The sequence below is a fragment of the Mustela nigripes genome, chromosome 7, assembly GCF_022355385.1.
Source record: "Mustela nigripes isolate SB6536 chromosome 7, MUSNIG.SB6536, whole genome shotgun sequence".
In the NCBI taxonomy this organism is placed as follows: Eukaryota; Metazoa; Chordata; class Mammalia; order Carnivora; family Mustelidae; genus Mustela; species Mustela nigripes.
In genome coordinates, this window is record NC_081563.1 from 85,320,526 (window position 1) to 85,342,766 (window position 22,241).

General features: G+C 38.3%; 1 protein-coding gene across 2 annotated transcripts in view; it reads left to right on the forward strand.

The window, feature by feature from the left end:
• Nucleotides 1-539: 539 nt before the first annotated feature.
• MRPS9 (mitochondrial ribosomal protein S9) overlaps nt 540-22,241 on the forward strand; it is a 64,036-nt gene continuing 42,334 nt past the window's right edge. The window contains exons 1-2 of one of the 2 annotated variants that reach the window (XM_059406363.1): nt 540-734; nt 11,933-12,112. In XM_059406363.1, coding sequence (XP_059262346.1) covers nt 600-734; nt 11,933-12,112 — 315 coding nt within the window. In that variant the 5' untranslated portion in view covers nt 540-599. The remainder of the gene's footprint in view (nt 735-11,932; nt 12,113-22,241) is intronic. The other variant, XM_059406362.1, reaches the window with a different exon arrangement.

The window sequence follows — 22,241 nt, forward strand, 5'->3', positions numbered from 1 at the left end:
GGCTAAGGCTGTTTCGTCCTCATCTGTGAATGGTTTAGCCTGCGCGTTATACAGTTCAACAATAGAAGTGTGAGCGCCATGGAAAGTAGAGTGGTTTGGCAGTTGCTGGAGGCAGGTGGAGACCCTGGACCCTGAAAGCGTGGAAAGGTAGAGAGAAGGGGAAACCCATGGTAGAAAGACATATAAAGCAGCCAAGGCTTGGAGTTCATTCTTGCGTGAGCAAGAACAAGAGCCTCTGCTTTGGCGCGAGTTCTGCCGTTCGAGGAGAGCCGGCTCGAGGTGCAGCCCCAGACAGGGAAGGAAGGGCTGGTTGAAGAGCCACGTGAAAGTCTACCGAGACTTAAACCACCAGAGAATTCAGGAGCTGCGGGAGAGGAAAGAGGCCAAGCGCTTCAGTTTAGGACTACGACGAGCAAGGGGGTGGAGTCGGACACGCCCCGAGGGCTCACACACCCAACCAGCGACGAGCCGCTCCGCCCTGCAGAACACGCCCCCTGTTTCTTCCCGACAGCCCCCGGAACCCAGCTCCCACCCGCGCCTGCGCAGGCTTTATCAAGTCCTGCCCCTTTGCCCGGCCGCCGGGCTCTCTGGTAGCCAATATGGCGACTCCCTGTGTGTTCTGCGGCGCAGCAGCTTTCTACCGGCTCTTTCTCGGAGGTAGGGTTAGCCTCACCCGGAGACAAGGCGTTTGGAAAGCCGCGGCTGCTGAGTTGCAGACAGATACTGGATTCCAGGTAAGGGAGAAGCACTGGTCCGTGTAGCGCAAAGATGTGGATACGCGGCCGCAACCTTCCTCTGGCGTCTCACGTGCCCTCAGACGGGGACTTAGGGGTCTGGGGTATTTAGTTGAGGTCTGAGGTTGAGAGAGGAGAAATGGGTGTTGGTTTGCAGCGGCCAGTCCAGGTTGTTTCTGGTTTTCGTAGGGTGCAGTGAGGAAGTTGTCTGCAGACAGAACTAGAGCCACCCCTCTTCCTTGAGTTGGCTGCCAAGCTGAGGGGAGTCCATGCCTTAGGTGTGGTGGGTCGGGTCCTTCCGGCTTGCCTGCGGTCCAGTGTGGAGGAGGGCCGCGCCAGGGGAGGTAAATGAGAACTGGACTTCTGCAGTAGGCTGGAAGACTTACTGGAGAAAGTCACAGTGGATGAGATGGACAGTAGTGACTTTAAAAGTGCCTTGCATCTGTGCAGTTTCTGTTTTCTTAATTTTCCCCCAAAATCTTGTCTCTGGAGAGATGGAGACCAGAACTTTCACATTTCCTTGACTCCTGAGAGCAGTGAGAAGCCAAGATTTTAGCTTCACGGAACTCAGTTGGGTGATGGTGCCATTTGCTGACATGGGATCTCAAAAGAAGGGAAAAGTTTTGAGAGGGAAGAAAATGAGTTAAGTTTCGGATGTAATTATGTTTATTATACAGTTTTAATTGGGATGTCCAAGAGGAGATTTCCAGTAGGCCCAAAGATTGACAGGTTTATAGTTCAAGGAGAGATCTGATTTACAAAGCCTCCGTTAACTTGTATATAGTAATCAAGGCTCTGGAAGTGAATTCAAACACCTAGTGAACGTGTCCTGAATTGTTATAAATGGAGGGACAGGTCCTGAAGGACAGCAGTCAAGAAAGAAGAACACCCTAAAGATTGAGAATGAACTGCTAAAGAAGTAGGGTGGAGACCAGACAGTGTGATGTCCTGGAAAACAGGCGAATGTTTTAAGTAGGGAAAGTGATAAACAAGTACCAAATATTGTAAAGAAGTCAAATATTATATAAAAACTATTGAAAAAAGGAATGCTTTTAAAAATTATCTTTCTTTTATATTTTAATCAAATTTTTAAATCTTTTATATTTTAATCTAAATCAACCAGTCCATCTATTCATTTATCCATCACTTATTTTTAAATACTTTTAAAAAAGATTTTATTATTTGAAAGAGAGAGAGCATGAGTATGGGAAGACACAGAGGCAGAGGGAGAAGCAGAAGCAGACTCCCTGCTCAGTCGTGGAGCCTTACTTGGGCCTCCAGCCCAGGATCTGAGATCATGACCTGGGCCAAAAAAGAGTTGGATGCATAACCGACTCAGCCAACCGGGCACCTCTTAATACTCTATTGTTGGAAAATATGTTGAAACTTTCATCTTTTCATGCATCTCTTTTGAGTATGTTTTCCCTGCATATGCTTAGTTAGCTATAAAAGGGGCTGTAGCATATAGAATGTTTTCATTGCTGACACTTTATGTATGTATGTGTGGGGTGGGAGGGGTGCTAACTTTCTTTCCCTCCCTCAGACTCCAGAATCTGTGTATCCTCTGTCTTTCTCTATGATCCTTTTTATCATATGCATACATATGTGTTAGTGGTAATGGTTGATGGCCATTTATTTTGTTAACGATTTCTTACCATTAATATGTTAACATTCTGTAATAATTCTTAGGTACTATTCCTTTTATTTGTGTAGAAGAGCATTCCCGTTGGGAGTTTATTGTTGCAAAGTATGTGTACATCTTACATTTGAATAGATATTTCCACAGCTTTCCAGGAAGGCAGTAGCAATCCACACTCCCATCACTGATATATGAGCATGCCCCCTTTTCTACTGGCATTAGCTATTTTTTTCAGGAAGATGGGTGAACAGCGATTTCTCCTTGCTACTTTAATTTTCATCTCCTTGACTAAAATAAAGCTTTTTCCCCCCTCCATATGGTAAATGTTTACTGAGCACTTTACTTGAGCCAGCCACTGTGAAGTAAACAAATCATTATCAAATAATATATTACCAGACAGTTTTGACCCTTAGTACTCTCCAGGGATGATCCTGAAACTGCCGAATCCCCAAATTCCTTTGTAGTGTCACAGCTTATATTTTACCACAAGAAGCGCATCTCACGTATAACTAAAGGACTTAACTGACCCCACTCAGACCCTTACTATTACCATATATGTGATTAAAGATATTCATAAAAGTTTTTTTTTTTGTCTGTCTTAAATATTAATACTCCTTCACTTCTGTATCTAACATTAATAGTTATATTTTTCTTGGGCTACCTGGGTGGCTCTGTCGGTTGGACATCCAACTTGATTTGGGCTTAGGTCAAGATCTCAGGGTCATGGATCAAACCGGGGGGCTGGGGATAGAGCCTGTTTAGGGTTCTCTCTCCCTCTCTCGCTCTGCCCCCCACACCTGCGCACACACAAACATGCTCTCTTTCTCACTCAGGAAAAGAAAAATATAGTTACATTTTTCTTAGGGGCCATATTTCCAAAAGGATGGAATAATAATAACAAATACATCTCATAGGGTATTTTTGCATTTTATTATATGTATAAGTGTGTCCTAGGTGGTGATCTAAATAGTAGTTATTACTATGGTTCACAGTCAAAAAAGTGAGAAACACTGATGCCATCTGGAAAAAGAAACAAGTTCCATTAAACTATGACTCCTGTGTGCTTAGTTGGGACCCTAACTAGCAGACTTCCTCTTGTGTACCCATCTTATATACATGCTTTGTATTAATGCCACTACAATTACAAATATCTAAGTAAACCAAATTCGGGATGGAGGAGGGAATCTTATTTGTGAATGGTGAAACTTCAGGTTATAAACCCCTGAATATTGGTGACCTACACACAGTTTACCATAAAGGTTTGCAGAGGTAAGTACAGAAGAGCACAGAAGTGCAGTACCTAGTGCAAATGGGTTGAAATGGATAGAGTGATGGGCAGCTTCTCAAAGGAGATGATACAGTCTTCAGGAGCAGTTAGGAGCTCCATGAAAAAAGAGGTGTTCTGTTCTATGATGATGTTAATAGGTACAGAAGGGACAGAGACCTACAGTCAGTGGATCTAGCAGCAACAACTAATTGGTTATAGCAGTTATAATTGGTGTAGTAATTTGTGCAAGAATGGTGAGAGATAAGAAACTTTGGCAGGGCCCAGATTATGATCTGTTTTGCTATACTAAGGTACTTGGGCTTTTTGTTTTGTTTTGTTTTTTTGTCTTAAACTAGTGAGAGCCGCACTGGCATTATAAGCAGTTGACAGTCATGATGTCCTACAAAGGCTACCCATGGATTCCCAAATCCTCTATCAATATAATGTAAAAATGTTAACTTAGCTTTCTGAAATATTTATGACTTTTTAAAAAAGATTTGTTTATTTTACATACAGAGAGTGTGTGTGAGCACAGGGGAGGTAGGTCAGAGGAAAAGGAAGAGAGAGAATCCTCAAGTAGATTCCCCGCCCCCCCGCTGAGCACGGAGCCCAACTTGGGGCTCCATCTCAGGACCCTGAGTTCATAACCTGAGCGAAACCAAGAGTGGTATGCTTAACTGACCGAGCCACCCAGGTGCCCTTGATTTTTTTTTTTTTTTTAAGATTTATTTTTAAGTAATCTCTGCACCCAGCATGGGACTTGGATTTACATCCCAGACATCAAGAGTTGCATGCTGTTGACTGAGCCAGCTAGGCACCCCTTTGACTTTTATAATAAGGAAAACCAGTAGACCAGTTTCCTGTTTTGAAAGCCAGTTATCAATGATACATCCTTTTAATTTTATTTTCTACCAAACACTTAGTGCTTAAACTTTCCGTGTTCACTGGGTCAATACCCGCCGCCCTTGTTGAATCGGACTGTCTGCCAAGGAATGACCAATAACATTTGGTGGCTTAGCCCTTGTGTATTTTGTTTTTATTGTAAAAACATTGTTCTTGTCTTAAGTATCTGTTCTTTCCTTCTTTCATCTTATGGGTGCCTAGAGATTATAATGTCCTGTATTTATCATAGCATACGGCTGGTTTATGATAGGGTCTTAATAAAGTTTACTGATAAATTGCTTAAAAACTCTTTGAAATTAAAAATTGACTTCCATTTGTATCAAATGCTGTCTGCAGCTCGGTAAATTGGTTATGTTTTCCCCTAGGTAACTTTTGAATTTTTTAAAAATCCCATTTTATTAGCAATGGAATTTAAAACTCCTTTGATAGGATAAGGGTATTTTTTTTTTTTTTTTTTTTTTGAGATCTCATCCTGTCCTTTTAAGGATAGAGTTAATGTACTAAATCTACTTTTATTATGCTTCATTGTTGTAAGTAGGATGATGAATTAGTTACTTATTGCTGCCTAACAAGTTACCCCCAAATTCTGCACCTTATAAACAGCAAACATATGTTATTTCATGGTTTCTATGGGTCAGGATTGCAGGCAATCTGCAATCTGCCGGGTCTTCCTTCTGGGTCACCCATAATGTAGCATTCCACGTGTTGGCTGTGGCTCTAATTGTCTCGGGGCTGGAGGGTGGAAATCTTCCTCCCAGTTTGTTCATTGTGGGTGTTAGTGGGATTCATATCCTGCAGGCTGTTGGATGGGCTGTTGGCTGGAGGCCACCCTCAGTTCTTGTCATGTGGGTCTCTGTAGTACAGCATACCACATCTGGCTTCCATCAGGTTGATCAGGACAGGAAAGAAAAAGAGGGAGCGCAGTCTTTGTTACATAATCTTAAAGGTGACACTCTGTCACTTTAGTAATATTCTGGTCATTAGAAAGAGGTTACTCAAGCAAGTTACAGAAGACCATGCTCAAGGGGAGGAGATTGAACAACAGAAAGAATACCAATGGTTGGGGGACACCTGGGTGGGTCAGTGGGTTAAGCCTTTGCCATCGGCTCAGGTCATGGTCTTGGGGTCCTGGGATGGAGCCCCATGTTGGGCATTCCGCTCGGCAGGGGGCCTGCTTCCCTCTCTTTCTCTCCCTGCCTCTGCCTGCTTGTGATCTCTGTCAAATAAATAAATAAAATCTTTAATTAAAAAAAAAAAGAATACCAATGGTAGAATTACTGGGAGCCATTGAAAGCTGTTTGCAACTATGAAAGACCCACATTTACTTCTTTTTTATGAAATAAGTGTCTTGTGTATTTAGGTCTTTCCCCTAGCTGTAAACCTCTTGAGATAAATAGCATAACCTTTGTATCCCTATTCTGATGCGTAGTACAGTGCCCATAGATACCTCCTAGATGCTCACTCATTTCCTGAATTTGAACTTGGGAAGGGTTCTTACATATAGGATTATGTGCATGTGTACATGTGCATATACACATGTGTATACATGTGATCACCTGCCACACTTCTTTTTGCCAGATAGATTGGTAACTTAAGTAAGAAAACTGCAATTTGACCATACTTCGTATTTCCTTCTCTCGGTATGGCAGTGTTCTCATTTTAACACCAACTCGGTTCTGCTTGACAGTTATTTCTGTTAAAATTCTGTAGATAGCCTGGCCCATTGTAGTTGCCCAAATTTGTCAAATGAACTTGTAAAATAGTTTACTTTTTAGAATTTTATTATGAAAAATAAACCATGTTCTGTCAGGCATTTATAAAAATAGAATACTATAATGAACCCTGTGTATAAGTCAGCTGACTTCAATAATTGTAACTGTTTTCCAATCCTGTTTCATCTGTCTCCCTTTTTTTCCTGTGAGCTTTTATATAAATCTCACAATTCCCCATACACACACACACACACTTGAATGTGCATCTCTAACAGGCAGTTTTTAAAAGGGGGGGGGAACCCATCATGGGGGAACCTGGGTGGCTCAGTTGGTTAAGCATCTGCCTTCACTTGGGTCCTGATCTCAGGGTCCTGAGATCGAGTCCCTGCATCCAGCTCCCTGCTCAGTGGGGAGTCTGCTTCTCTTTCTCTGCTCTTACCTTCCACTCATGCTATCTCTCTCAAATAAATAAATAAATCTTAAACAACAACAACAACACATAGCTTCCATGCCACTATGCAAATATCTGACAAAATGAACAATAATTTTAATATCATCTATTACCTGTTCCATGTTCAAATTTCTCTGGTTGTCCCAGCAATAATTTTTTATAGTTGGTTTGTTTAAAGTACAATTCAAGCAAAGCCCCTATATTTCATTTGATTGGGAAGTATGTTGAGGCTCTAAGTTTTAAAAGTTTGTGGAAAGAATATAAATGGTGAAATTTTGCTCAAGTAGTGTAGTAGATTTCCTTGTTCGTTTAACCTGGTGTCCATTTCCCTTTCACCAGGCACTCCTGTTTTCTCAGGAGGAATGAGTTCCTCCCCATTAGATACAATGGGGAAGAACTGTAATCTGGGGCATCTGACCCAAGGTAGCCTCATTAGATAGTCCCGCGGGTGAGATCCTGAGCAAAGAGCTAAGGAAAGTTGGAATAGCATTTTATCTTAATGGCCACAGACTTCTTGAATGTGTTGTGTATCATTAGAGTACCTGATTTTAGCTGCCTGCTTCAAGTATAGTCCTGGGCGCCTCTTGGTCTTCTAAGAAATGTCTCCTTTCCTTAAGCAAAGTCATTTTCTTTTGCTTGCATCTAGAGAATGCTAGTTGATAAAAATATAAACTCATTCAAAAGGGTTACTATCCTTTCTCTCTTGATGTCCTTATATTGTTTCTATCCATGTTTTCTCTAATCTGACTTTAGTCTTTACTTTTCTTTTTTATTCCTCAAAGTATTTTTTCTTTTGCCATTTCTTTTAAAATTAGCAGCAGTTCTTCTTTGTTCCATTTTTATCCAATTGAACAAAAAGGAAACTCCTTAATACTCGTAATATCATTAAAGTAGTGTGTGGCACTGGCATTTGGCCAAATTTGGGACATCACTGCTCTGTCAGGATGTGTCTGCTTCTTTGGCAACCTGCTTGATTGAAATTATAGTTGTCTGACCCACTGATTATCTTAAAAAAGAAACAAATCTGTCAAGTTGTATCTATACCAGTCCCTAAAAGCAAAGTGTGAGAAAAATTCACTGTTACAGCTTTTCAGTTGGAAGTAGAACCTGTAGAAAATTTTGTTGGGGATTTGTACTCAATCAGCAAAGCATGTTCTCTCCAGGAATTCTGGCTGTTCCTAGCTAAAGACCTAGTTGATTCACATTTAACCTCATCTTACTTAACGGATTGTACTAATGAATAATGGACTCTTTTGAATGTAAATATTTTTGTGTGAATCCTTGCTGGAATAATTTAGAACATTTATAAATCTATTCAGTAATCTGGCATTGATGCTGTGATGGCTTTATAATAAATAGGAATTTCCAGAGTGTCATATTCTCTGGCAATGTATACAAATGTCTTTGAAAAGATCCTAAAGATCCTAAAGAGATTTTATGAAAAATAGCAAAGTGGGGGCTTTAAAAAAAAAAAACCAAAACTCTTTCTGAAGTGAACAACAATAAAAAAATTTAGTTTTTTAAGCCTCATTTATATTAGAACTAAGAAAACCACCACATGTCACAAAGTCTGAAGAATATAGATACAAGATAATTTTAAATCAAGTGAAGAAAATGAATCCTCAAGGCAATAATCAACTCTCTTGCTTGAGGTGATATTAAAGTGTTATTGGAACAAAAGAAAAGGAACAGTGTGGGAAAGAGAGATGAAGAAAACACAAAGGAAATTTACTGAACAAAATGGAAGAATTATTTTAACTATAACTAACTGTCAGGGACATTCTTAAAAGGTTGGGTGAGGGAGAGCCGTATGAAATAGGCTATAAGACAAGATACAATTAAAGAAACGGTTAAGGAAAGATTTTTGGAGATGGACCAGTGACATTCAGAGTGACTGCAGAATTAACACTGCAGAAAACAGAAAACCCAAGGAGTAAAGGTTTAACAATCATACAGGATGCAGTACAAAGGGATAAGAAGTAAGACTGAGAGAAGCTGATATGGTTGGAGGACAGAAAAACAGATAATTCCTATGGTCGAAGAAGTAAACAATAAGTGAGAATTCAATGAGTATTACTTTCTGAAGTTGATAGGAGAAATAATTTAAAACACTTTCTTAAGAGACTTATAGGTGATCACTATTAAAATCAAAGTAGGCTGTTTGGTATTTAAATTGCTGGATCAAAAGACAAATATAAAAAACTATAGACCATCTAGCAAAAGAAAGAAAACAGGAATGAAAACATAAAAACGATAAAGACAAAATAAGATGAAAAAATGAGACAGTATCTATTAAGTCCATTTAAATAGGATATTCTCATGTATTAAAAAAGTCAGATTGACTCAAAACCTGAAGTGATTTAAAATTTAAATGAAAAATATGGGTAGTGATATTCCAGGAAAAGGCAAAGAGAAGTTTGAAAGGGTTGCAATATTGTGATTCGGCAATTAAATTCAAGGTAAAAGTATTGCCTGAGAATGGAATACTTTATAATTTGAAGGTACAGTTTGCCTTATGATAGAACTCTTCTGAATTAATTAGTACATTGAATGTACCACTGAAACATACAAAGGAAATATATAGGAAACAGGAAGATAATTAATAAAATATTATAGCTATTCTATGAATATAGATTCAATAACTGTTTTTTTGGCATTATTCTCCTGGCCCACATCCAGTATAAAGGGGTGCTTAAGATTTTTTCTTATTTTCTTCCTTTAATTGTTCTGTCTTCTTTACAACCATTGTATCATTGCTCTTTGAATATGGAGTATTCAGTCCATCAAACCTGTCCCCCCACTTAACTCTGCAGACCCATCTCTTGTCCTGTTTCATAAAAATAATGGCCATAATACATAAGTAATCTTATGCTTTCCCTCACAAACTGTGTTGTTTCTTTGCCTAGTAAAATAGATGTTTCTTACTCTTAACACTAATGCCTGTCATTTCCCCTACTTAGATGGTGTCACATCATGTCCCGTGCTGATTATTAACAAGACGGCATCTCCAGCTCCAGTCTCTCCTGTATACTCACCCACAGAGCCATCTGCTTTGAGGACACTTATATCTCCCAAGATGCCCATCAAGCATCTCAAACTTTTCATGCCCCAAATTGAACTCATCACTTCCCTCCTAATCTTACTCTTCCTTTAGAACTCATTATTTCAGTGAGGGGAAGTCTCCCATATTCACTGGGAGACTCATTTCTCCTGAGGGCTGTGGTTGGTGATTGGTAAAAAGTGTAGTAGGCTCACCTGTATTATGAATGGATTCTTTTAGTTGTGGACAAAAACATTTTTGTCATATGACTTACAAAACCAGCCTCGTAATCATCCTTTTGGCAGGGGAACATTGGGGACAGCGGCTTTCTCCTCCAAATCCGCAGCTTTGCCATGATTCTTGGGGCAGACAGGCATTTTCTCTTCACTTTGAACACGGGAAGCAACATCTTCCCGTGTTCAAAGAAAACATGAAATCATTAAAAAAAAAAAAAAAACCAGAAGCAAACCCTGGAAAAAGTAAAAATAGAGTAAGATGGCAAAACTTATAATGAGGATTTGGTGCTGTTGGCACTGGCAGTGGGGAAAGATAGCAGGGGTGTACAAAGACGCTGTAATAGGGCAGGCTCACTGTATGTAAGCAAGTTTGAGTCGTGTTTTACTAATTGTTAGCAGCACTGTATATTTATAAAGCATCTTAAGATTCTCAATTAATGGAATACCTGGATGGCTCAGTCAGTTAAGCATCTGCCTTTAGTTCAGATTATCATTGCAGGGTCCTGGGATCAAGTCCTACATCAGGCTCCTTGCTAGGAGGGGAGCCTGCTTCTCCCTCTGACCCTCCCCCTGCTCGTGCTCCCTCTCTCTCTCTCTCTCAGATAAATAAATATAATCTTAAAAAAAGAAGATTCTTAATTAATAATATAAAGAGAGAAAGTTCTTTGTGCTCCCCTGAGGAAAAATAAACTAGATGGTTTCATGGAATTTTAAATGGCCCTATCTTATTTAAGAGTAACAAGAAATCATTTTATCACTGTTTAGATTTGTGAGCATTTAAGAACATAATTTTTACTATTAATAGGGTATTATAATATTTGTCCTGTATTTTTTTCTTCTGCTTTTTATTGTTACTGTGGTGACAAATTATTATAGTTACTTAAATCTCTGGTTCTCAAAGGGTCAGGGAATGGATGAGGCAGGGATGGGTTGGTGATGGTATGTGCCAGAGAAAATTTATGTTAATAAAAAGAAAAGTGAAGGAGTTACTAAGAATTATAGTTCTTAAGGTCTGAATTGCTTAAGAGCGTTTAAAATTGTTGAGGCTGGGATGAAAGTAGAGAACCACAGATTAAGATTTTGAGAAAAGCCAGGACCAGAAATATCTTTTCTAGTTATATCCAGCCACTGAATGTGGCTGAACAGTCATTTGAAAACATTTTTCTGGTTCTTTAGCACCCTTTATTGTAGGTGAACTGTTAATGCCTTGAGGGGAAATTCCTAGTGCTACAGCATAAAAGGATCAACAGCAGCAATTGTGATATCATTACTGATAGTTTAAAAGGATGGGAAAGCCCTTATTTCTGTAAGTTAGTGTATTGAACCAAGTTAATGATAAATCTTGTCAGTGCTTAGTGAAGCAGTTTCTTCCCTGTATCAATTTATAGGACCACAGAATAGTCTCAAGCTAAGCTAAACTATTATTTTGAGGCCCTGAAAGATGGGCCATGTTTGTACTTTACAACAAGGTGACTTCTAGTAGCCAAAGTGTGCTGTCCCCCAGTACATGCTTCTTCCTTCTCTTGTCTTCTGCCTGCTCAGTTCTGTCTGCAAGTGCATTTGCCTCTTTTTGAGGGAGTGTCATTTTACTTTTCATTGCCTGTGTGTCAAATATCACAACTAGTTGACATTGGCCAAGTGCTATCAAATGTGGATGTTTGTAGTAGATAAGGAGGTAGCATATCACTTACATATTTGGGCTTTTGGGGGTTTTAATGTGTTGAAATGCCAGTAAACTGTAAGCAGAGGCTTTTAAAAGCAAGCTTTTATAAGTGGAGTACAATTTCCAGTGGCTTTCTTAACAATCCTTTTTACCTGTTTCCAGACTCTTGCCAACTGAGTACTATAATAAAGAGAACTGTTTGAACATCCTGTTTCATTTAGAGGTGGTAGCCTAAAGATAATCTTTAATTTAAAATCTTTTCTCTTTTTGTTTATATTTTTTGCTAGATATTAAGGCTAAGGCACACCACAGGTGTAACAACAAAGAAAAATGTTGCAGCCTTAAGACGTGAAACTTACACAGTGGATTTTATTAAAAAGCAAATTGAAGAGTTCAACATAGGAAAGAGACATTTAGCCAACATGATGGGAGAAGATCCAGAAACTTTCACGCAAGAGGACATTGACGTAAGTGCAGTTGTCGGTTGGGAAGGTAATTGCTGTAGAGTTGCTTTATGATTTATTTATTTTAGAGGGAACGAGAGAGCATGCTAGCTGGGAGGGGCAGAGGGTGAGGGAAAGTTTAAGCGGACTCTGTGCTGGGCTCGGAGCCTGGAGGCAGGGCTCGATCTCATGACCCTGAGATCACGACCTGAGACAAAACCAAGAGTTTTGTCTTAACCGACTGTGCTACCCCAGGTGCCCCTAGCTCTGTGTTAGTTTTCATCAAACTGTCAGAATAAGGACAACTACCACTATGCATTGCAAGTTGGAACCAAGGTTTCAAAGAGAGATGCTACTTTGTATTTTAAGCATTATGAATCGTAGTAAGTTTTAGATTTTAATCAGAAATGGATAATTTTCTTGATTCAAGGTTTTAGGAGCCACTGTGAATGCTCATACACAATTTGGAAACATTTATCCTATTGTGGAATCTTAAACTCCGCTTTCTTACAAAATGGTAAAACAGATGGTGATGAAAATATAGTGAAGTTTATAGAAATCCCATAAGTAAACCTGAGTTGAGTGTTTTTTATTATCTTAACTAAAATATGTGAATTTTCAAAGTCAGGGCATGTTCTAAATGATTTGAGAATTAAAGTTAGAACTCTGTTATTATTCCACTCTTGAGTTGTTCTAACCGTGATAAAAGTAGTAATAATAAATAATACTTTTATCTTTAAAAAAAAAAAAGACTTTTTGTCAAACATCCCAACATACCTAGCAAAGATACTTAAATTTAACCACTTTGAAGTTTGTTGTAACTTTTTACAATTTTATTTTGAATTCCAGTGTAGTTAATGTGCAATGTTGTATTAGTTTCAGGTATACCATATAGTGCATATAGTGGTTCCACGCTTGCCACACATCACCCAGTGCTCATCACAAGTGCCCTCCTTAATCTCCATCACCTAGTTCACCCAGCCCCTTCACCCCCTCCCCTCTGATAACCATCAGTTTGTTCTGTATAGTTTAGAGTCTACTTCTTGGTTTGTCTCTCTCTCTCTCTCTTTTTTCCTTTGCTCATGTTTTGTGGGGTGTTTTTTGTTTTTTGTTTTTTTGGTTTCCTAAATTCCACATGAGTGAAATCAGATCATATTTGTTTTTCTCTGACTTCTTTCACTCAGCATTACACTCTACCTCCATCCATGTCATTGCAAATGGCAAGATTTCATTCTTTTTTATGACTGAATAATATTCCAGTGTGGAGAGGTGTGTGTGTGTGCGTGCATGTGCGCATGCACAACATTTGGACTGCTTCTGTGATTTGGCTATTTTAAGTAATACTGTTATAAACATAGGGATGTATGTATCCCTTTGAATTAGTGTTTTTGGTTTTTGGTTTTCTGTTTTTTGTTTGGTAAATACTCAGTAGTGTGATTGCTAGATCATGGGGTTGTTCTACTTTTAACTTTTTAAGGGACCTCCATACTGTTTTCACAGTGGCTACCCAGTTTGCATTCCCACCAACAGGGCACGAGAGTTCCTTTTTCTCCGCATCCTTGTCAACACCTATTGTTTCTTGTGTTGTTGATTTTAGCCATTCAGACAGGTGTGAGGTGACATCTCTTTGTAGTTTTGATTTGCATTTCCTTGATAAGGAGTAATGTTGGAGCATCTCTTCATGTGTCTATTGGCCATCTGGATGTCTTATTTCGAAGAATGTCTGTTCATGTCTTGTGCCTATTGTTAATTGGATTATTTGCTTTTTGGGTGTTGAGTTGTGTATGATCTTTATATGTAATATATATATGAGATATAAAGAACGTACATTTGTGTTTATATATATAATCCCCCCCCCACACACACTCTAATCCTTTATCAGATATGTCATTTACAAATACCTTCTCCCATTCTGTAGGTTGCTTTTTGGTTTTGCTGATTGTTTGCTTCTATGTACCGAAGTTTTTTATTTTGATGTAGAGCCATTAATTTAATTTTGCTTTGTTTCCTTTGCCTCAGGAAACATATCTAGAAAAATGGTGCTATGGCCGATGTCAGAGAAATTACTGCCTGTGCTCTCCTAGGATTTTTATGGTTTCAGTTCTCACATTTAGGTCTTTAAGCCATTTTGAATATATTTTTGTGTATGGTGAAAGAAGGCAATCCAGTTTTATTCTTTTGCATGTGGCTGTCCAGTTTTCCTAACACCATTTGTTTAAGATGCTGTCTTTTTCCCATGGGATACTCTTTCCTGTTTTGTTGAAGATTAATTGATCATGTAGCCGTGGGTTTATTTCTGGGTTTTCTGTTCTATTCCATTGATTTCTATTCCATTCCATCTATGTGTCTGTTTTTGTGCCAGTATCATACTGTTTTGATTACTACAGTTTTGTAATATAATTTGAAGTCTGGACTTGTGATACCCCCAGCTTTGTTTTTCTTTTTCAAAATTTCTTTGGCTATGCAGGGTCTTTTGTGGCTCCATATAAATTTTAGGATTTTTTTGTTCTAGTTCTGTGAAAAATGCTATTGGTACTTTGATAGGGACTGTGTTAAATGCGTAGATTGCTTTGGGTATTATAGACATTTTAGCAGTGTTTGTTATTCTAGTCCATGAGCATGGAGTGTCTTTCCATTTCTTGGTGTCATCTTCAATTTATCAGTGTTCATCAGTGTTTTGTAATTTTCAGGGTATAGGTCTTTCACCTCTTCGGTTAGGTTTATTCCTTGGTATCGTATAATTTTTGGTGCAGTTGTACATGGGGTTGTTTTCATAATTTTTCTTTTTTCTGCTTTATTATCAGCATATGGAAATGCAACAGATTTCTACACATTTGTATCCTGTAACTTGACTGAATTCATTTATCAGTCCTTGTAGTTTTTTGGTGGAGTCTTTAGGGTTTTCCATATGTAGTATTATGTCATCTACAAATAGTGAAAGTTTTACTATTTCCTTACAGATGCCTTTTTTCTTTCTGTTGTCTAATTGCTGTAGCTACAACTTCCAGTACGATATTGAATGAAAGTGGTGAGAGTCGACATCCTTGTCTTGCTCCTGACCTTAGGGGAAAAGCTCTCAGTTCTTCCCTGATGAGTATAATGATATCTGTAGGTTTTCATTTATGGCCTTTATTATGTTGAGGTATATTCTTTCTAAACCTGCCTTATTAAGGACTTTTATTATGACTGGATGTTGTGCTTTGTTACTTTTTCTTCATCTATTGAGATGGTCATATGGCTTTTATCCTTTCTTTTATTGATGTGATGTATCATGTTGTTTGATTGTGAATATTGAACACCCTTGCATCTGGGAATAAATCCATCACTTAATTGTGGTGAATGATTTTTTTAATGCATTGTTGGATTTGGTTTGATTGTATTATTTTTTTAAGATTTTATTTGACAGACAGATTTTTAAGATTTTATTTGACAGACAGAGATCACAAGTAAGCAGAGAGGCAGGCAGTGAGAGAGGAGGAAGCAGGCTCACCGCTGAGCAGAGAGCCCAGTGGGGGGCTAGATCCCAGGACCCTGGGATCATGACCTGAGCCAAAGGCAGAGGCTTTAACCCACTGAGCCGCCCAGGTGCCCTGGTTTGATAGTATTTGTTGTGATTTTTGCATCTGATACTGATCTATAGTTTTCTTATATGTGTCTCTGTCTCATTTTAATATCTGGGTAATACTTGGCCTCGTTCAATAGAGTTGGTAGGTGTTTTCCTCTATTTTAGAAGAGTTTGCGAATAGTTGGTATTAATTCTCTAAACGTTTGGTTGAAATCATTTGGCCCTGGGATTTTTTGGGGTAGTTTTTTTTATATTACTGTTTGCATTTAAAACTGGTCCGTTGTCCTCTCCCTGTGACTTGTGTGTCCCTGAGTAACTGTTTTGAGCAAGAGGCTTCTACTACCCAACTGAGTTTACTACATTTTTGGGTGTACATGGAGCATATTTAGCTCATTGAAAGAAATAGAATTGTTCAATGGTTTTGTAATTCTGTCTGAGAAGATAACCATTTTCATAGCATATTAAAAACTGTTTGGTTAGTTCAGTGCTTGGATCTTTAATCAGAATTATTTGTTTGGGCTGTTAAAAATATTTTCAAGATGATTTAACTTCCAGGTAGTCGACATGGCCTATAATTTAATTCATTTACCTGGTTGAAAGCCTAGGCTCACTGTATAATTTTCACATTGGTAATTTAGGTGCCATTGTATTACTATTACCTTTACTATTACTATTACTATTACTATTACTATTAAATGCTGTAAGTAAAATCTACCATAATTTGAATCCTTCACTCCTTCTCTGATTGCCTTTGTCACACAAATCTTCCATCCCACCTATGACTGTGTGTTGAGAACAATAGGAAGTACTGTTGAACATACTGGTTTATCATGGAGTGATTGACAGTGGAGGTGGTGTCATACACACAGGTTGAGATCTTGTCTCACCCAGCCTAAATACTACGAGGAAGTGTTAGCCCCTTTCCTTGACACCAGTGACGTAATTCTGCTGTGTTAGTAATTGATCTGCCTCACTTAAGTCTCACATTTTATATCAATGAACTCTTTGGGCATTTTATTAAATTTAGTGGACTCTCTTTGGCGTCTAAGTAGATGTAAAAGCAAAAGAGGACAGTGACAGCCAACTGTTACCAAAGTGTTAAAATTATATACCCATTGTGGTTCCTGGTTTTGTGTCTTTTCAAAACTCTTACCTTTGTTTGAGATTTGGCTATTGGTGTAACCTGAAAAAGAGTATATAGCTAATGAGTCTTAGGTAGTGTTCTCATACTAACAGAATGCTTAGTTATTTCCAAAGACAAAACCAAATAATTTGATATCCAAAACCAGGAAAATATTTTAAGCTTCCAGATAATTTTTGGAAGAACATCATGATTGCTTTTCTATATTTAGAGCTTGTAATTCTTTTGTAATGTGTTTGGCTTTTAATACAGAATTTAAAACCAGGTACAGTAATTTTTCTCTTACTTTATGTGTGATCAGAAAATTAGATATTCCGCACAAGTGAAGTTTCCAGAAAAGGGAAACCTATTTTTAATTGTTACTTGTAATGAAAAATATCACCATTTATTGAAAACCTCCTATATACATTCAAGATGCTATCTGGGAACCTGGTTTACATTACCAGATTCAGTCTTTAGAAAAACATTATGGGGTTGGTATTTATTGTTATAAATAGGAATCCAGAGCTATACAAGGTCTTCCTATATGCAAAGTCTGTTTTTCCACACTTTCAAAGATTAATTTTTTGGGTAAAATAGGGTTCTCCCCCAACTTTGTTACAGTGAGTATAATTTAAACTTACAGTGCCTCAGGATTTTCCTTTTAGTGTGGTTGTTAAGCTGATACCCTGGCTGGGGCTCGTAGTTTCTGTTTGTCCCTGTACTGACTGATTCCTGACATATCCTTTCCTGTCAGGATGTCTGCGTGTGTCTGCCTCTGGCAGCTCTCGCCTTCCAGGCTTCTAGCATAACTAAACTTTAGGCCCTGTGAATTAAAATGTAAGAGCCCTTGGACTTGGCGTCAGGACCTGTGTGCCCTTCCTACTAAGTAAAATCATGAATTTAGGTCATCTATTTTAGCTCTTCATGGGCTTTTTTTTTTTTTTTTTTTTTTTGTGGATTTCTAGGTTTAGAACTTTATTCCAGAAGGTTGAAATTGAATAGAAATCTGGCCCCTGGCTTTACTTGAGTCCAGCATATAGAACATGTGAAAATTACACCCGGCTAATCTTACATGTTAGTGTTCTTTCAGTTACAAAGGCTTTTAAAAAGAGTACAAATGTGAGTTGGTAAAATAGAAAGGATATGACATAAAATTTTGTGAATAAAAATGATTGTCATTTTTAATATTTACTTAAAAGTTAACATTATTTAGAAGTTTATTATTAAAGCTCCAGCATTGTGTATCTGCTAGAATTGTTTCTACAAAATTACTTTTTTATATTTAATGCTCAGTCTTGGTATTGCATTTATATGAAAAGTTATTTTTGGTTTGTGAAACAATGAATTAACTGGAAAGAAATTAGTCATGGGCAAGTACAGATTTTCCCCATTTCAAGATAGTTTCATCTTTGCCTAATATTTTAAATTCTTTTGTAAAGAAACCACCTATTGCAATTTCCCACTGAACCACTATGATGCCCCTGACCACCTCTGGGAAATATGGCTGAAGGAAAGCGGATGCCCCCTTGTTGGCAGTGAGTAGTATATACGGTGACACACATATACAGGTGTCCATGTATACAATATACTCCCATTGCTGCAAGTGCTGACATGCATGCCATTTTGAAAATGTATCTTAATGCCGTGGTTCTCAACTCTCATTCCTCAGCCTTTCACAGGTTGCTGCCAAGTGTTGATCAGTGTGTAAAAAATATTTTTGACTCTCACCCTATAGTTACCATGAAGAGAACTGAACCATCAGATTGAACATTGCACTGGAGTGGATTCTGTAACTCAGCTCAAAGTGGTTACAGTCTGGCCAAGGGAAGACTCTGCATGTTTGAAGACTGTAAAGAAATCAGCCCCAGAGCCTATAACAGAGGCGGGGCTGCAACGATTTCCTTCAGTGACCCAAAGGGAAAGCCTTGTCCGGTGACCCTGTAACGTGTTATTAAGCTGGAGCAGACACTGGGTGACAGCAATTTCGAAATCTGCTGTCAGCGTAGAAGAAAGTTGAGAACCACTGCTGTTTGCATTTTCCTTTTTGAATGAAGTGATAGCAGTTACCAATTTTAAGTTGGAGACATCTCACTTGCATTAAGTTTTATGGATACAAAATTGCACTTGCATTTACTAATGTCTTTATTTGGGAATTAAAGTTGAGTTCTCCATAACTATAGAATTTCAGGAAAAAAGCCAGCAAATTGATATATAACACTGCTGAAGTCTACCAATTACTTTTTAATTGGTATTATAGACCTCATTCTGAAACCAGAATGTTTTATTCTCCTAAGTGTGAATATGCTGTATGAAGTTTCTCTAATTGATTTGCTGTGCCCATTCCATTTGATGTATCATTTTTCACAATATTTCATAATTTGTGCTCACTTCTAATGAACAGAGTCGTTAGGACAGGCATGTCTAAGTGCAACTGACAGCTAACATTAGGTGCCAGATGCAGTTTATAAAGCTATGTAGAACTGTAGAGAACAGTTTAAATAAATTAGCACCTGTACATTAGTCTCACTTGCTGGTAATTTATAAGCGAATCAGTAGAGATGACATTTAGGTAAGTCATTGATCAAGTTAACAGCTGCAGACCCACTGCCCAGCTGGGATACCTAATTAATAGAGATTGCATTCCTGACCCAGTGCTCCTCCTGGGTTGAGCCTGCAATCCTTTTATACTTTGATTTAAGCCTAAGAATGTAGTTAAATACTTTGCCTTCATTTTAGGGAACCCGTGAATTCCCTGTATTCTAGTTAAAAATCTGAAAATGTAGGAATCATATACACAAAGGAGAATTGCCATAGTCCATGATTTATTTGGATTAATTTTTTTTTAATTTATATTCTTTATTTTTGTCAGCATTTTTTTGTTTTAGATCCAGGCAAGCACTACTATGGTCTAATAAATTTTTTAAGTTTCCTATACTTACCGTTAAATGTATACTCCACTTTTTTATTTCCAAAAGAAGTATGGCTTTTTTTGTTTGTTCGTTATTGTGACAACAAATAACAACCGTTGAACCCTACTTCAAATATGAAACGACTTTTTCAAGTGTGACATAAGTTTAAAATACCTAAGAACTTAGCCACGTTGAATTCCATACAAATTTCAGAACTTAATATAGGAAATACTAAGCTAGAACTTATTATAGGAAAATGCTCTTTTTTCTCTCTCTCTCTCTCCCTCTGGCTCAGAGTTTCTTCTGACTGAACTTCAGACTGAAAGAGTAAGTCATCAACAGCTTCAAAATCAGAGTAAGGCAATGATTTGGTGTTTGCATACCAGTGTTAAACTACAGTCTACATCTGGAATCTGGTTCCTAGTCTGAGAAAATGTTCTTTTGAAACACAAATGCTAACCTAAAACAAATAACAACATTAGGTTAGTAATACTGTTTCCAAGCTTCTTGAGGAGTTGAGTCCCAACTGATAGACAGTTGGCCCTTGAACAGCGCAGGGGTTAGGGGTACTGACCCCCTTTAAAGTCAAAATCCACATGTAACTTTTGACTCCCAACACTTTACTTACTAAAAGGCTACTGTTACCTGGAAGCCTTACCGATAACATAAGCAGTTGATAACACGTATTTTGCATGTGAGGTCTATTACATACTGTATAATCACAATAAAGCAAGCTAGAGAAAAAAATGTTACTAAGAAAATCATAAGGAAAATACATTTACAGTACTGTGCTAATTTATCAAAAAAAATCAACACAAAAACATCTATGAATAAATTTGATGTTTAAAATTTCTAAAAAAAAAAAAAAAAATCAGCACATACATGAACCCTCAGAAGTTCAAACTGTTGTTCATGGGACAAATGCATCGATTTTTGTCTTTTGTCTTTGTGGAAGAACTGGGTGCTTCTCAGTTTACATAACCAGATAATTAGGAAATTTGTTAGTTCTTTTGTTGAAAAACATAGTCTAAGCAGGCAGAACCACAATTCACATGTGAAATGCCCAGTTTCCTCTAATTTTAAGATACTTGAAGACCTAGGCCATGTCTTGCTGGTGCGTCTCTAGCACCTGCTAAGTGCCCAATGCACCTGGGAATTCGAGAACATTATAGTTGATAGATGGGTTAACATTAGCAGAGAGTCAAGTATTTCTCTCGTCACCTTCCTCTGATTTTCTGGTTGACTTAATTTCACCTTATCAAAATATTTAAATTCTGCACTTTTACCATCCTAATACAGATATTTTTGAATTATATCAGGAAAATTGCTTAAAAATGACAAGTATTTTAACACTTTCTTTGCCTGCCTTTTTGTTTTGTTTTTGTTTTTGTTTTCTGGTACTTCTGAACCTTTCCCAACTAAATTTTTACCTTAATTAAAAATTTTATGGGAAAAGCCCTTATGCCGCTAACCACTTTTGTTACTTACTTTTTATTATAATTCTCTTCTTTGAAATACCATCTACAGCTTTATGTTGAACTGGGAATAGTATTTTCCTGTTGGGTATTTTGGAAAGCCCCAAAGACTCAAGACATCAGCCTTTGAAATGTTTTTCCAGTTTGGGCCAGAGGCTGTCAGTTGTAAGGAGTGAGGATATTGTCTACCACCTACAAGGAAAGCTTGAGGAAGTCTCTTGAGCCTGTGGCTATTAATAGAAAGCAACTGAGGAAGCCAAAGGGGCAAATTTAGTGGGGTATGGAGGGAGATGGAGGGTTAAATGCCATATTTGGAAGGGCTTGCACAAATGCCTTTCTACTAAAATAAGGTGTGAAGTCACTAGAGCCTAACAGACTACTTTATGGTGTGGGATGTGCCGGCCACTGAGCTAACCTCTCCTCGCCTGACCTTGAATTAAAACCAAGTAATCCTGGTCAGGAAAGGCATAATCTTATCATTGGGGCTCCTAGGGTAAGAAGATGGTATGAAAGGCAGGAAACAGTAAGGCTGTTGTGCTACCTGATGGGTCTTGCTCCCACTGCAGAGACCAGTGCCCTCATAGCTAATGCAGAGCTTCTAGTAGTTAACAGGAGATGCCGGACTTTAGTGAGGCCATGCCGGTGAGGTTGGTTCTGGAACAGCAGACTGTAGCACACATGTTCTCATACTTGGCAAATGTGCAGAATGTCCAGAAGCCGTGTCCCTACTAGCACCAGGCTTTGGAGAGAAAGTTGACACGTGCTTTCCTCCCCTCACCATTCCTGCCTCTGACATGGTGGTGGGGACAGTTACTGTGGACCTGCACTGAAGGCCCTGCAGAGTCTGGCTTGGAGTGTCCCCTGGAGGGCATGTTGCAGACAAGGCTCTGTCCTCATGGGCTCTGGAGGATACCTTGTTCCTTCAGGTAGGCGTTCCGAGGCTTTAAGAAAGAAGTGGATGCTTGTCATTTTTGTTGTTAGTTTGGTTGGTTTTTTTGGTTTGTTTTTTGACAGTTTGGTTTTGTTTTGTTTCTGCTTTTTCTAGGAGAAAGGAGATGCACAACAAGCGGGAATTTTCAGT